General features: G+C 36.9%; 1 protein-coding gene across 6 annotated transcripts in view; it reads left to right on the top strand.

Moving 5' to 3' along the window:
- IQSEC1 (IQ motif and Sec7 domain ArfGEF 1) overlaps positions 1–17,816 on the top strand; it is a 378,402-nt gene that overhangs the window by 182,154 nt on the left and 178,432 nt on the right. For all 6 annotated transcript variants that reach the window (XM_072421014.1, XM_072421015.1, XM_072421019.1 and 3 more), the window contains one exon: positions 17,270–17,326. In XM_072421014.1, the coding sequence (XP_072277115.1) occupies positions 17,270–17,326 (57 nt within the window). The remainder of the gene's footprint in view (positions 1–17,269; positions 17,327–17,816) is intronic.

Genomic DNA, 17,816 nt, shown 5'->3' with positions numbered 1-17,816 from the left:
TAACTGGCAAAGTTTTTTTGTTGTACTGTATTGTTGAATAGACTTGAGATAGCCACTCTGATAAGATAGGGTAATGTATTACCTGTACAGAGAATACTTGCAAAAAACATGACTTCAAAATGTTTTTAGCAATCATGTTTCTGCTTTTGATGAAGGGGAATAATAAATGTCTCTGTTGATCACTTTAAGATATCCAAAACCTGAACGTAAATGTAATGAGACATAAGCATACAGCAAGTTCAAAGAACTCAGTTTACCTTTTGTTTCAAAAGAGTCCTATATTCTTCAGGTATGCTGATGCCATACTGTCAGATGAAATATTTAAGCAGCCGTTTATGAATTCTGTAAGATCTCATGTGCAACTCCCATGGGTATGATGGCTGAAAACCATTTAGGAAATGTTAATATATCTACAGTGCAAACCTGCATTAAAGAGAATGATTTTCTAATCACAAAATAATCTGTATATAAGAATGTTCTCATGTTTTCACAAAGTAAACCTTTATTGAGATAATTATGGAAGCTGTATGTGTGAACCTTGTTCTAGGTCATTGTTTCACTAAAAGTACTAAAATCATAAACTCAAAATCCTTCATTAAGCACTGATAGTATTTAAAACTTGCAGGTTGTCACATCAAGCAAATCCGTGGGCTCATTTCTGAAATTGAGTTTAGATATAAATATCTTGAGAGAATGTACCTGTCCCCAGTAGCTTAAAAGCCTCTTTAACACTCTTCTTCACTAATTTACTAAATATTAATATTAGTGTGCCAAATGGCTTCCATATTTTGAGTACATTTAAAATGCCTAATTTACATATTTGCGCATGCGTAATAAAGTCATTTCTTTCCCCCGAGATTAGGGCATGCACAATAGGCGCAACCAGAGCCTTCCGGGATTCATGACATAGGCATCCCGGGAGGCTTTGCACTCCCAATATCCAAATCTTGATTGCCACAGCGATTAAGACTTAAACGGGCGGTGCTGCACCCTTTTTTTTTTTTTTTTTTTTTTTTTTTTTTTAAGTGTTGCACTTAAAAAAAAAAAAAAGCAACAACATTTTTACTATATTCAGGTTTGTCTACCTTACTGTGTAAAGGAAAAATGTTGAATTTAGGTCCGCTTTAAGTTGCATGAGCATCCGTAGAGCAGTCACCTTCATTTGTCTGTTTACATGTTCACCTTATTTTCAGAGTGCCCGGTGTGCAATAAATATTATGGAAATGTTAACCACAACTTCCATAGTTGGTATCTGGCCTTCCTCCTTCCAGTCCTTTGCTTTTGAGGTCCAAATGCAAATGAAGCCTTACCAGCTAATAAGAAGGCCACAGGGCAGGGAAAAGTAAGCAAAGTATTGAGTTGACTTCTGCATAATAGAGTGCCTGTGTTGTACGCATCCAGGAATATGTAAGCAGGCGCGTAAGCTCCTGAGGGTACATCATGTATAGATACAACAGCAATTTGTAGCATGCATAGGTGAGCATGCATATTTACGTTAAAGATAACCTGCAGGCTTTTCAACTAAATGTCAGTATTTAGTGAAGGATTTTGAGTTTGTGACTTTGGAATGTTTAGTTAAAGCATTATTAATTAGGCAAAGCTTATTGATGAATTTTCTTGAAGCAAGTATACTAGAAATGCAAAGTTTGAAATACAAACATGTTTCTTAATGGCTAATGCAGAATATGCATTTTTTAACAACTAAAACTCAAGGGAACCTTTACATTATTTAAACTGACATGTCTGACCGGGTTCTAAAAATACTGCTTGCCTTTTTGGTACTAGAGTTGTGATAAAATTGTCCATAACAAATCAGATGCTTGGTTTTATTCTCTAACATTTCCTGGAAGGTGATATCTTCACTGTGATTGGCTGCTAGGGCAATACACCTACTGTTCTTTTCAGCCTTCATACATTAGTCAGCCTTATGAGAATGCATGTAATAAAAAAGGAAAACATGACAGAGTTTGTGTAGCTTCTGAATGAACCCACATTACTACCAAGAGAGGCTTCTGCCTGTGGTTAATCTTTGTGCTAGATTACTTGAAAAAGTTTACTTTGTGTTTTTTTGGAAAAAATGTATGAAACGCTGAAAAAATGTTGTCCAATATTGTCTTCATCCTGTAGATTATATATGGTCATTTCAATTCATAAGACCATATGTTTAAAACAAGACAGAGTATCTTGTCTATTGACTAATATATTTATTTAGCATAATTTGTTATAGCCTTAAAACTGACCTCCATGTCAGACAAGTTACCATAGTTGTGCTTCCTATTCCAAGACAAGGGGTGTGAGTATCATGCTGTATCTTATATTGTTCTTTGGAAACTTTGGAAGTTGTGCAGTGAGGATTATTGCAGGTAATTTTTTATTAAGGGGCTTCTGCATACCCACCTTGTTACTCTAGATCAGAGGTCCCCATCCCCCGGGTCATGGACCGGTGCCAGTCTGTGGCTGGTGAGTTGGGGGCTGCAAATGACAGGAGGCTCAAGCGCGGGCAGTGGGAGCATTGGTGACCCTCCTTACACTGCTCTAAAGCTAGTGACAGTGTTATAGCAGAAGTGCAACCAGCAGGAGTGCGGGCCGCTCTCCTCACATTGCTTGCACAGGAGCTGCTGAGAATGGCAGAGTAATGTATGTAAGACTTACACTTATCTGCTATTCCCAGCACCTGACAGCACAACGGCTCTCTTACATTGCTCTGCTATTCCCAACTAGTGTTCCAAAACAAAACATAAAAAAAAATATCAAATTTGTGGTATTTACAGAAAGTGAAGTAAAAGGAATATTAGACTGTTCAAAATTAAAAAAAGTTCAATTAGTGAGGTTGTTCATTCTGTAAAAATTGTAAATCAATTGTAAGTGCTGGTTATAGTGCATTTCCCTGAAAATCTGAATAAAATGGGTCATTCCAGTCATTGTTTCTAGAAACAACATACCATAATTAAAAAGTTGATTGGAGAGGGGGAAACATAAAAAAAACATAAAATAAACATAAAGTGCATAAAATGATCTCAAATGCTTCAAAACCTGAAGGAAAACAGAAAACTAGCATTCAATTCTTTAAAAATTCTGAGGCCAAACCAAGAAATGTAGAAGAATTGGGGAATGTAGTCAAATCATCCTGGGCTAGAATACCTGTTCATAGGTGCCAGAAGTTGGCAACTCCATGCAACAAAGATGTGAAGCAGTTCTCAGATACAGGTTATAGAGCTAAATAGTGGTTCAGTTATTCAAAGGAAACCAAAATCTTCAAACATTTTTCAGTTTATGTAGTTATATAGTTAGTTTATGTAGGGAATGTTTGAGTTTGTAAACAAGAATGCTGACCCCGCTATTATTTCGGTATAACAGTGTTATATTCCTTTTTTCATTTTCTGTAAAGGAATAGCACAAATTTACAATTTTTTTCTTCATGTTTTGATTTAGTTATTATTTGATTTTTAGTTTTAGTGTGTGTGTATGTATATATAGATATATGTATCTATATATATATATTATAAAAACTTCTTTCTAATGTATTACCTTATTTACTGTCTGCTTTAAATTCCCTCACTTCCCTAGTCTTCTGGCCCATCCAAATTTTGGCACATACCATTCTTTTAAAGTGCAGGATGCATTTTACTTTGTCCTCTATCTTCCTTCTCAAACAAGATTTAGCAAACCAAGTTCTTCCCTATTCTTAGGATCAGGTGGGTTATATTCCTAACAGAGCGCTAACAGTCTCCAGGGTTATTCAGTGTAGCTCATTAATGTTCCCTACCTTTGTATTGTTGCCCAGCAATGCTAAGCAGGCTTTCGACAGAGTGGTTTGGGATTTTATGAAGGCCAATCTTTGCCATGTTGGTTGCAGAAATGGTAGGCTTTACTCGATCAAGCCTATTTATTTGTGTCCTGTGGCAGCAGTCAAAGTAAACAGACCCATCTCTTCATCTTTCCTTTTTACTAATGGTACAAAAAACAAGGGTGCCCTTATCCTCACTGATCTTTTCCCTCAACCTAGGACCTTTCCTTTGCACTATTGGAGTACAGTAGTTAGAGTGAAATAGTACTTTACGTATACAATGTGTTATTATCTAAACATTTATTTTGGTACACATTTTGCTCTTCCAGTTTTAAAGGTACTTTTACATTTCAAATTTTAGCATCAACTTCCCCTCCTACTCCTTACTTATGACTCTAATCTGGGTTTGTAAATTTTAACTGAATGACTCTGATAAAGGTTAGACTTCTTTACTGTGAGACCCTGGTCAGCACCAGTCCTCACCAGACACCAGTCCCCCAGTCTAACACAGCAGTCTTCACCTATAGCTAGCCTCAGGATACTGTTTGCGTCTCCCAGCACTCGGTTGCCCCCAGGACTTACTGCGCAGAGGATGGTGATGACATATAGAGCAGTACCAAGATTCAAACAGAGCCAAGTCCAGGATACAGAGCAGAGGTCATACACAGAATATCTATCAACTAAATGAAGTACACAAAGGCAAAACACAAGCAGAGTCAGTGTCACAGGCAAAAGGTCGGTCCAGGCTGCATACAAATGATACGTTAGGAACAGGCAAGGTCAGCAACAGTGAATCATGCGAAAACACACTTTAGCACAGATTAGCCCAGTTTTACACTATAACAGGCACTTGTGACTGGAAGCAGAGGTTAAAGTCCCAGCAGCCAATAGCAGTGCAGGACTGAGTCAGGAGCTGATCAGCCTCTAGAATCCCCTTCAGCTGTGCACAGCCTAACAATTGATGCTGGGGATGCCAAAAATGCATCAGACTGCATGGCGGCTAAAGGGAAGCAAGGGCTGCTGCTATCTTGGTTCTCCTGGCTGCTGCAAATTACATTTCCAGACAGAACAAACAGTTTACATAATTTTATTCTGAATGCTTTATAGCAGGGTTGTCAAACTCTGGCCCGCGGGCCAAATCTGGACCGCAACGTCCTTTTTTTTTTTTAGCCCCCAAAGGAATCCTAAATATGAATTGCAGCTGGCCAGCCGCTGCATTAAAATAGCACCTCTACTACAATTCCCAGCATCACTTGTGTCTATGGACCAGGGGCCTCGCATTGGACTGTTTTCTTGACGCAGGGAATTGTATTAGCAGTGCTATTTCAGTTTCAAGTTTGGCCCGCGACTTTCTCTAGGTTTTTACTTTTGCCCCACTTTGTATTTGAGTTTGACACCCCTGCTTTATAGGATCTTCACATGGACCCCTTCCTAGAGATAAGTATTGTATGTTTCAGGTATAACTACAATGGCATTTACCAAAGTGATATAATTTGTATGATGTGGTCCCAAATTTATTCAGCTTATTTCTTCTCACCATTTCCTTTGAAGTTGGCATGTCTGCTTTAGAGGAATTGTTTTCAGCAACCCTTATGCTTACAAAAATCTTGTCATGTGGAAATGTGCAAGGTACCCTTAACATCTGACATATGGTACATAAACAGTGGTTTTATTTTCATTTGGTGTTTTGAATTAATGCATTCATCACAAATACATTCCTAAATATATATTAGGCACAAAGCAAAGCTGAGGATAATTATAGTATTTCTGAACTGAGAAAATAAGGCAAGGTATAGGAATATTACTGTTTTGCTTGCAGCTGGGAGATGAAAGTTACAATAACAAAAAGTCATGCTGTTTTCTCTGTGAATACACATGAAATGGGTGCAGTTCCTGCCTCATTAAAAATATACTTGAAAGCAGAGGAATGAATTCTCATCTGGGTTTAGTCTGGTGGAAGCTGAGCACAATAATGAAGCCAATTCCCACATTCTTAATGAAGTTTCTATTCAGCCAGAAAAAAAGAAGTAAAACAACAAAACAACATATAATTTCTAAATACAATATGCTTTTGTATATGTTTTAAAGCATAGGTGTGCAGTTAGGTATATTTACTTAGGGTCCTATTGGTAGCAGTTGGCAATTGTTTTTTTTTATTTATTTACCTACCTAACAGAGTTTCTCAACCTATTTTAAAGTCTTCTTCTGCAGTGAGATTCTGTAAAATGAAGAATCTTCTTGCAAAGCCTAATCCCCTTTTTACTGGCATCAGATGACCTGGGAACCCAAAGGTAGAGTGTTGACCACTGATATCTTTAATAAAAGAAGCTTGTGGGTGACCTAATGCACAGCATCTGGCAAAAGGGAAAAAAAAGGTGAGCCAACCTTTTAAGCCTTGTTGATAAGGCCATGTATAAAAAGGGCTTCTCTTACAGAAGGCTTTTTCATACATGAACCTGTTTAAGGAACACCTTATTTGTGTAAGCAACACTGCTCAGGTACTTGAATATATTATTTCTCCCCACTAAATTGAAATGTTACCTGACATTTCAGAAGTGTACAGCACCGTTGCTCTTCATGCCAATCTGTGTCCTTCTACCAGAGCTATTTAATGCAGAGGGGCTCACAATCTACTGTCCCTACCATAGTCATATGTCAATAACTCAGTCTAAAGCTGCGTACACACTTCCAATAATTATCGTTGGAAACGAACGACCAATCGGCCGACGAACAAGGAATGTCGTTGGAAATGAACGACCTTCATGGCGGATCTGATTGGCCAAGGATCGTTGTGTACGGTTGTTCAGTGATCGTGCATGTTTCTGCAATACACTTTCTCCTTTACATGTCACTTCCTGCATCGCTCAAACGATTGTATCTAGTGTGTGTACACTATTGGTGGATTATTTTTGAACGATTGTATCTTTACAGCATGTACAGAATTATGCACATAAGGATCATTCAAATATAATTGTGCATATTTGTTGATCGGTCGTAATCGTTCATTTTCTAATGATAATTATTGGAAGTGGGTACCTAGCTTAAGGCCAGTTAACTGCATGTTTTTGGAATGTGGGAGTAAGCTGGAGTGTTTGAAGTAAACCCACTTAGCCCTTGCAGCCAGCACACTGAGAAGGTTGATATCTGAATAAGTCTTTTTTGTTCTCAAAACAAAAAACTACTTTCTTGAGCATGAATGAAAAAACAAAGCGAAAAGGCTGCTTACATGAGCCGGACACAGGTGGGTACAAAGTCCTCAAAGTTCATAAACCATATCAGCATGGATGAACAGCTTTCCTTTGCAAAAAAAAAAGCACAGACTTTACAGAGGCTTGCTTGCAGCCCACATGCTGCTATTTCCACTTCCTCCTCCATGCTAGCAAATCTGTGCTTATATAGCAGACCTGCAGTCTGCTGCAGACAAACCCCTGGGTGTACCCAGGGTGGAATTGGAAAGCCCACCCAGTACCTTCCTTCATATTCCATAGTCCAGGGCCTTGAAATTTACCCATTCAGAGTTGGCTCCACTATCCCCAGTGCACATCCTGGTTTTATGAGATATATATAGGATATGTCCTGGGGAAATATATCTCCCATCCAGGACCATTCCCTGCAGTCCTGTACAATGTTATCTGGTAACTTATATAATGTTGCTCTCTTTAATAAATGTCAGTATGTAACATGCCCATACTCAAAGCATAACTTTTTTTCATTGTCTTAGTAAAATGGAAGTTTTATGGAAAGTTCTTCAAAAGTTATTTCTGGTCACCACTTTATTTTGACTTTGTTCAGGTTAGTAAAGCATGACCCCTAAAGTAACAGCCATCTCAGTTTTATAGAGGAATGTTAGAAAAGTACATTAATAAAATATATAGCTTTTCAGTTTTGGCTGGAGAAGATTGGGATTAGAGCGAATATCCATTTTTTTTACTGATGTGTCCCAGATGATAGGGAGATTTATATCTGCTGGTCATTGCCCTTGGACAGAAAGTAATCCAAACTTTGACAGTTGTCTCCAAAATCTGGAGCAGAGGAGAGTCTTTTGATGGTGAAACGTGTACTAGTGAAAATTAATGGAAGAGGGAACTTCACATCATTTTGAGCAGAAATCTTCACTACCAAGGAGCCAGAGATATTTTTAACATGCAGATTGGAACCATTGTCAGGTCACTGAACTGTGCTTAGTGATTCCCCTCTCCAGAGTACATTCCTTATTCATTCCCATGAAGAATCTAAGAGGAGCAGTGTCTTTAATAAAATCTTCCTAAAAATGTATATTAGAAAATAATGTTTTGTTCTTGTCAAATGACAGCTTGAGCGTTAAAGAGGAAGCACATTTTTTAAGTAAAAATGACACGTCACCCTTCAACTTCATATTATAGAGATTTTATACAAGCAGTTTAAAACTAAATTTATTTTCTGCTATTTATTTGTGTGGGAGATTAGCACCAAACGCACTCACTGCAGAAAGGTATATTTAATTTCAGCGCACTCTGCCCACTTTTATTCCAAAAAGCACAAAGCAATTTTCAGGTTTATTTTTTTTTCTCACGGTATCAAAATCATTCTCGTATGACAAGAAAAAAATAAATTTAACCTCCTGGCTTTCTTTGAGACTCTGCAGAGTTAGTGGTCTACCAGACCTAAACTGTGGGAGGACTTCTCCCAGCTCACAGGCTTCACAATGTCTTTCTGCCTGGTCACACCTCGCCTCAGGCTGCAACTTTTTCCAGTCCCAAAGGTAGGTGGCCAGGTGCCTTTTTATCAATGGCCGGGTGCTCCAGAGCCATTGCCAATTTCTGGCATGGAAGTTGAATGACGTGCCTGGCCCGGAAGTTGAATGACGTGCCTGGCCCACTGATTCCTTCCAGGACACTCTGGGTTTGGATTCCAAATGAAGAGCTGCAATTCTGCAGCAATATAATTAGGCAAATTAGAGCTCCACCAAGTGCAGTACTAATATTATACAGCAGGTGGCACTGTGTTGTGAGTAAAGATATCTAGCTGCAACTTAGATTGTGCTAATTACCACTATTGAACTAGTATAGTGAGTTAACATATTTGGACACTCTTTAGATTACTTCTAGTTTTATATTATTCAAATAAAACATAATTTAATGAAGGGTAATAATATTCAGATTTTCTTCTACGAAAAATAGGAAAGATTCTTTTCCAGTAATAATAATTGTACTTTTTGAGAAAATATGATGGGCCATGTTCCATAGACATCTGAAATGCAAGTATTGTTCAAGTTATTATTAATTAACAGGTATTAAGCAAAAAAAAAAAAACATTTCCCCAGCATGCTGTAGTAGATAAGGATTTATTGGTTATTTTAGTGTTTTAAACATATTTATGAGGAGCATGACATTTCAATGTTTTTGGTTTATTTTAGTTTATTTAGTTTGTTTCATCACATTGTAATTTGCTAGTAGTATTTGTATATTTTTTTATTTGAAATATTTTATACACTGCCTGGCCAAAACAAAAATGTCACATGCTTAAATCATACCTAAACTCAGAATTTTCACATTACATAAAATGGTAGATAACCCCTTTATGTAAAGTAAAAATTCTGTTTGGTAGTGTTTTTTTTAAGTGCAACAGTCCAAAAAGGTGCAGCACCGCCCCCTTTATTCTCGTTTGCCTAGGCCATCGGGAATGATTGGGAGCGCAGAGCCTCTCGGGATACCTACGTCAGGCATTCCCATTGACTATTGGCTGCCCCTTCTGCGCAGAAGGAACCCTTTCATCAATAGGATTTCAACAATTGCCGATCTCATGTATGTGCAATGTGGTCGGCAAGTTTTTTCCCAATGTACGTCACCGATGCCTGCACAGTGTGAGATTGGGTGACGTAGGAAGAAAAGAGGAGATGCCTGGCTCCCTCTGCGCCGGACCGTAGACGGATACCAGGAAGACACCGGACCGGATGGAAGAAACCTTTCGACGAAAGAAACCTTCCAACGGACAGACTGATCTGCGTGTTTGAAGGTACGTGTGATTTTTATTGTTTTGGTTGAGTTTTGGGTTTACTTCCACTTTACATATTTAGTTGAACTGTGTTTAGTTTGATTATGGCACACATTCATTATATCATCAGTTCATTAAGCTTAGACAATGGGCCTGATTTATTTAAGCTCTCCAAGGCTGGAGAGAATACACTTTCATCAGTGAAGCTTGGTGATCCAGCAAACCTGGAATGGATTTATTCAATGTTATTTGATATTTGTTAGCAAATGCTTTGAATCCTGGATCAGATCCATCCCAGGTTTGCTGGATCACCCAGCTTCACTGGTGAAAATGTATTCTCTCTAGCCTTGGAGAGCTTTGATAAATCAGGGCCACTGTCACAAGATGTATTTATACCCAGAGTTGCATTCACTTTTCGCCATGATCTTGTTTTGATGATGGGGGAGTCAGACCGCAGCATAAAGTCTTCTCCAGCTCATCCCAAAACTTTCAATTGCATAAAGGTCTGCAGGTGGCCAATCTGTGTGAAAATGATGTCTCACGCTTCCTGGATTACTCTTTCACAGTTTGAGCCTGGTGAATCCTGGAATTGTTATCTTGATATATGCTCATACCATCAGGAATGCAACACACTCTATTGATGGAAAAACCATCTCATTAAAGCTACATACACACTTCCAATTATTATCGTTGGAAAACCAACGACGAACGTTCATGCACGATATATACGAACGATCGTATAGCACCGATCCTGCACATAGAGTTAACGATCGTTCGTAGATATTGTACACACAATAGATACGATCGTTTGAGCGATAGAGGAACTATGTGCACGACAGGAAAGTGAACGGACGTTCGTTCATCACGCATGCTCTGAACATGGACGATCAACGAACGACCGTACACACGAACGATGTTCAACGATCGTCGTCCAATCCGATCCGTCGGTCCGGTCCTTCGTTTCCAGCGACTTTCCTCGTTCGTCGGCGTCGTTGGTTACTTTTTTAGGAACGATTTTTTGCCCAATCGATCGTTCGTCGTTCGATTGGAACGATAAAAATTGGAAGTGTGTACGCACCTTTAGTATATTCAGATAGTCAACTGGCCTAATTTTCTGGGAACATAATTTTGCTTAAAGTAGACTTGACCAACTGAAGCAACCCCATATCAAACACTATCTACACAGGCTTAGAGATTACTTTTGCCCATTCTTACAGGTATTCTCCATGATAACCCAAGTATAATAGTTTGTCTCTGTAATATATGCTTCCCTACAAAACATTTCACATTTTCACACTTTACATAAACACACTGCACTTTGCCTTGCTTTGTTCAAAAAGGTTATTAAAGTTTAATACTTCCATATTGTAGTTTATTGTTTAAATTACATTATAACTAAAACTTTCTGTGTATTAAGTAATAAGAGATTCTCACTTACTGGTTTAGTTATTATTGTATCTGTTAGTGTGAAATATATAATGTAATTATTTCTGTTACTGATTATACCATAATTGTGCCAATGAGTATTGGCCTGTAGCCAGAAATTTGTGAACAATTAAAAGCTTAGAGCTTTTTGTGCAAAGATAATACAGATCTCATTGAATAAGGTAAGTGGTACATTTAGATTAAATTACTTTACATGATTCATTGAATAGCGCTGATGTTGTTGGCAGAAATGGTTTCCTGTTGCCATGATTTTATTACAGCTTCTTTGACTCCGTTGTGCTTCAGCACTGAGTTCCTCATCAGCAGTACCTGAATTTGACAAGATACTGAGAGATTACAGTACATCTCTATTCAGCTGCTTTTGTGCAGACTGGCTAAAAACAAAATTTTAGATACTGGGGAACAAAGTTGATCAGATATACACCTTGATTCACAGTAGCAAAGCTTAGACAGGAGGTCATGGAGCTGTTTCATATTTGTTAATTCATCACAAAATAAATTTATCATAGATGCCGAGCTGTTTTCATTCCAGGGATTCTCCTTATATATTGAGGAAAATTTACATGGATGCTACAGTGAAGAACTAGGCAAGTAATCTGACCTCTGCCACGCATACCTAAAAGTATTTTATGTGTTGAAATGCATCCATTGTCTTGGTTCGCCTGGTTGTAATGCAAATTACTCACTGAAATCATCTTAGCCTGAAATGACAATAATGACACAAAGTATCCAGTGTCTTCATGACCTGTAACAGATACTAAGTTGGCTACCACTAGTAAATAAAAGCAAGCACCACAAGTTGGCATTATGTATCTTTAGTTGTGTCCTACATCTACTTGGCATGTACCAGGATCCTTCAAACCTTTTTTTATATGCAGCCACCATCAACGCTATACTCCACTCCACAAGCTTAGGCACACAATTTCACCATCTTAATTGCCAAAATGGCACCTCTGATGCTAACATTGAAATGCCAGACTGAATGCCAGAATGATGAGGTGCATGTCAAAGTTCCATGTCAAACCAACCTTGAGGTCTCAATAACAGGGAAATTAGAGAGAAAAAAAATTATATGGCAATTACTCAAGTTATAAATACTGTTTGAAGTATACTGTAGCTTAAAATAAAACTGGTTATGTAGTAAGAATTAAAGTGAATCTTTAAGTAGATAAGACCAATATGTAGGTAAGTGAAACTCTGGTTGATAGTACATCAATAAATGTATTGCTTTTTAATGCAATGTAAAAAAAAATCTGAATTTGATTTGGTATGCTCTTTCACAGTCTACTGTACAGTCTGTACAGCAGAGCTCAGGAAGAGAAAGAAGGAGCACAAAAAGTAAATCAGGTATACCTCAGTAAGGATAAAATGTTAGGAGAAGAAAGCAGAATGACATGGAGATGAACCCTCTAGTTTTCTGCTTTTAATTTTACTCTCCAGTCGAAATATAAGTATAGAAATAGGACCTGCAAGCGAAAGTGAACCTGCAGCAGGGAGTCCAGGTTCCCTTTCCTGCCAGGCAAGGCTGCGCTTTGAGTAAAATGGTAATGGTTTTTATATACCTAGTAGCACACCCTTTGACCCTTTGGAAGAAATGCCTTTTAAACTTATAAATTTTTCTCTGCTTTTTTGTGTTATGCAATGCCGACAAAAGAAATAAACATGACAATACCAAAGCATTTGTCTTTTCATCAGTTTTCTAGGAGAAGTGGTGCATTTCCTGACATAAATAGAAGGGTGCTAATTTTGTTGACCATGACTGTATATGTATATAAATATTTACCAATACTAGCAAGATAAAGTAACCAGTGAGCATATATAGAATACACACATATAGCATATAGGCGGCTGTGTATGTGTGTGTATGTGTTTATATATATATATATATATATATATATATATATATATATATATATGTGTGTGTGTGTATTCAGCTTCTTGCCTGTAGTTAATTTATTCAAGACCTTGCTGACCTCTATGTGTGTAGCTGTGGGCACAGTAGATTATACTTTATCCTTAAAAATTACTAGAAAACATTTTCACTTTTTAATTTTGCTTCCTCATTCCAGCTGTAAGTTGTCAGCTTGACAGTCAGAGGATGAGTGACACTGAACATTAATTACTTTACATCTCCTATGAACTATGAGAATGGTTTACTCCACAACATCTGCAGCTACAGAGATCAGTGATAGCTTGATTACAGGTCCATCTGTTTCATGACTTTCCAATAACTTACTGTTAAATGTTCCAATTCCTGCCAAACCAATTTACTAATAAAAATGTAATCCCGAACCCTTCAGTACCAAAGGAACAGCCAGTTTCCCGACAAAACTGCAGTTTCACAAACTGAGTAATTTAATTAAAAATAATATAGGTATGCTAATGCAATCTTTTCATTTTCTTCAATTATTATAGCTATTATAAGCTAAGTTGACATTAACATATAAGACATTAGCTAAGCAGTGCATCCAATTAGAAATAAATAATCCTACATTTATACATTGTCACATAAAACAATAAAGCTGACGAAAAAGCATGTAAACTGCTGGAGAAAAAAAAGACTGCAGATATTCATAATTCTTTGGCAGCACCAAAAGCAAATAAATGGAAAACTCAATAACCCATTAATGTATTTTGTCATACTAAATTATGTTTTGTGAAAGCAGGTTCTTTTTGAATGCTGCTACTAATTGCATTTGTTATTTTTCATTATGTTTTTAATGATAATAACATTTTAGTTCGACTTGTGTTCTTTGTATTCTGAATATGTCATACAAATAGGAAGCCAAAGTCATCCTGGAAAGGCACTGGTAATACCAATTCCTGTAAATGAAGTTTATTTAATCCTGCTTTACTGATTTAGGCAGTAACAGGAAAAAACATGGTTATTCTTTGAGTGTCTAAAATGAAAAGTGTTTACCTATTTAATCCTTCTGGTAAATGATATTATAAATTGGCATTGCTACTAATTTCTGCTGTAATAAAGAGAGATTTAGGATTAGTGGATCAAACCACTAAGCATAGTTCGGGGTCAGAATTCCATACCTAAACTTGTCTAATGCTGAGGATTTTTGGGGGTCCATACATGAAGGCAATAAACTCAACATGTAGCTCTTGTTTTTTTGGGATATTTATGGATACTTGTGGCTCTACATATGTATGCTATATCTGTATAGGCTTTAGGTTCTAGCAGCACCAACTGCTCACCTTCAGTTCTAATGTTCCACCCTTTGACTTTTTTGTACATTTTGGAAGTCCGCAACAATCCATATTCAGTTTTTTTTTAACCATATTGCCAGTCTTTAATAGAAGCATTTCTGGGAAGGGTTACACTTTACTGTAAATACACGCTAGTAACTGTTGATGAATAAATCAGTAAGGAACCAGTATGCCATTTAAGGTTTAAAATCCCCTCAGCATTTCTCAATACAACGTTTTGCACTGCTGCTCATGAAACTTCCCCCAGGCTTAAACCATTACCTTCTGCTAATCCAGTTGCTAATGCTAATCTCTCGCACCTTTCTTTTTACATTTTGTACCATCCCCTTTCCCACAGCATTTCTCACTTCTTTCTATTCAAGTTCACACTAATTATCCCCATTTACATCTTATGTCTCTTTTTCCATGTCCCTACCCCCATGGCAGCTATTGTATTACAGCTTCTTTCTTGAAGTTCAGCAATCTTACTATACCCCTGTGGTAGCTCCTATACCACTTCCTGAAGGTTCATATGCCACTTCTCATTGTCCCCTGCCAGCTCAGCACCATGTCTGTAAACTGCGACTGCAAATATTTAAATACTAAAAAAGTATTCCTTTTACTAATACAACAACAAATTACCTAATGAAGCTGATTTACAATACAATTATATACATACATTTAAAAGATTGCTTACATATCCACATGAACTATACACCAAATGCTTGGATCCATATGTGTACAATCTTTTATGCCATTTTTGAAAAGGTATGTACCTTGTACTTCTTGGTGGTTTTACTCTCCTGAGCTCAGTTTCATAATCCCCCATTTCTTCTCTGTTTCTATGCTATTCATAAAATGTTCCTTGTACCTGCTATTGAAGGGAATACATCATTGTTGTTTACAAACTAACTTAGTTTGGTATGGTCAAAAGAATAAAAAAATAAAAGTGAAATAATTCAAAGCATATTATTAAATTACATATCACTTAATTGTCCTGGTTATCTTTTTTAATTTTGTACATGGACTATAGCAGTCCAAGTCCATAATATTTTTGCAGTAAGATATATACAAGCAGCTGGTTTCTATAAACAATCTAATGACCTTTCTGTTCTAAATAAGAGACAGGTCAATGCCCATGCAGTCTTGTGTCAAGTCATCTGGGGATTGGATTTACAAAAGTACATTTTTTCTGTAGTAATACAGTTTCTCTAGATGTATTGCGTGTTTGTAATACAAGCAAGGACAATAAACAGAACTTATTCATTTCTAGTCTTTCTTGTGTCTATTTTTTTTGGCTGGAACAACTATCGTCATGGTTGTGTAAAGGATGACTTCATCTTTGTAATGCTCATGTGGTTTGGTTACATTTCAGAAGATGACAATAGATTTAAAAATAACTTTATTCATCTGAAGGGCATGTCTTGCCAAAAGCCACAGAAAAATACCAACTTTTATGCAAGTTTCTTTATTGACAGTGTTAGAACATCTTCTACTCTTGAAGAAGAGCAGTAGAACAGTGTAGGATTGGTTCAGCACACAAAGAGATTCTCAAAGAACAATGCATGCTTCCAATTAGGTGATTCTTATCATTTTATAATGGGTGGCCCAATTAGGATAATTGATGTTAAAATCAGGAGCATTACTTGCTATTACTGGGCCATTTATGACCACTCTTATGAAGAGTTTATTCATTTCAAATGCATAGATTTGCACCGAGAGAGAAAAGCAATAAAAGGTTCTGTAGAAAGCAGTTCTGCTTTTGTTAATATCTAACACTAGTACAATATTCTGCAAGTATGGATTATTCATTGGAGTAGAACAGCATTATGTCAAGGCTTTGAACCAGGGCACTGCAGATCCTTGGAGAGAGAATAATATTAACTTTTGCTATCATTCCTGATGCAAACATATTTGTGCTTTGTGGGTATCAAAGCTGTACAGAACAGTCAAGCCATGTTATGTCTCTTTAAGTTATGTTAAATCTGTACAATGTATTGCGGGGGGTTAGTACATTTCATCTGTGATTCACAGGATGGTGGCCATACAGAAAAGGCAAAGCCTTCTTTGAGTAGTAGTCACACTGATATGCTCTCCTTGACTAGGAAAATCTACCATAGGGTATGACAAACTATAAGGGGGTTAACATCTCCTTAAGAGCCTCCACATTCCCCTATTCTAGCTGCACATTTTGTTTCATATTTTCTGGTGTACAAGTTACAAATACATGACATAAACAAATTTCACTGGTCAAACAAACTTAAAAATGGACATTAAGTGTGCTCCCAGGTTGATCTGAATCCAATGTATGGACTGGCAGCGTGGATAAGCAAATTAGGAATGTTGGGAACTGTAAATTGGTAAATGAGCTGTAGTCATTACAGTATTTGGAAGTGGAGAAGGGGGGGGGGTGTAGTAAAACTACAAAATGTAATTGATAGCAATTAATGGTCTTAAGTTCATATTTTAATCCTGCTTCAGCATGTCTATATTTTGGCACTGTGATTTCGAGAGATGAACATAACCTACTCCATGCTGATAATTGTATGTTATCTTGAAATTTGACATAGATGAACATTAAAAAAAATGACTTTTTTTACTATGTGATTTTTGTGTGTTTTTGAATATATGTAAAGGGAGTGTGGACAATGTCTTGATGTTTCTGTATGGTGGAAAGCTGAGTTACGAAACTACAGTATGAAAATCATACTATATCTTCATGTCCTGCAAAGCTCTGGCCAAAACCCTAAGCTTATTTCTCACTAAATACATCAGTCACCATGCACTATATGATTATCATAATGTTTATTAGTCTTAGGAGTCATCTAAGTCCATTCTGATTTCTCTTTCCTTCTTATTATGTAGTTATTACCCACGGACCTCCTTGGAAGCCAGGAGCAGTTTATCTACTGAACCACTAAGGTAATGTAAATCTGCAATATAAGCAGAACTGATTATACCCTATTTGCTCTGCAAAAGTCATAACTGACTTTGTTGTTTTCTTGTTTTTTATATCTAAGTTGATTTTTGTTATAATTTGCCTAAACTGATGCAAAATGACTAATCTTTATTCAAAATAGGAATAAATGAATGAATATCCTACTAAGTAACATTATATTAAAAAAAATTGAAATTAGGAAATCACTTCTTGATGTTATTTTTGTTCCATTAAGAGTGCTGACTTTTTTCTTGGATTTAGTGAACATTTTAAAGTGAACATTTCTCCCTTTTAAACCTAAAAATTGAAAATCTTTTAAACAACTGGACCTAGAGAAGGAGCAAGAGAGAGGGGAATGAGCCTATCAGTTTGTTGTTGCTTCTTTACTGTCTGGTCAGCATGCCATGGGCTGGAAGGTGACCTAGCTGTCACTGTCACAGATTTATTATTATTATCAATAAACAGGATTTATAT

The sequence above is a fragment of the Pyxicephalus adspersus genome, chromosome 8 (genome assembly GCF_032062135.1).
Source record: "Pyxicephalus adspersus chromosome 8, UCB_Pads_2.0, whole genome shotgun sequence".
Lineage (NCBI taxonomy): Eukaryota > Metazoa > Chordata > Amphibia > Anura > Pyxicephalidae > Pyxicephalus > Pyxicephalus adspersus.
The sequence above is the reverse complement of the archived record's forward strand: the minus strand, read 5'-3'. Positions and strand labels throughout refer to the sequence as shown.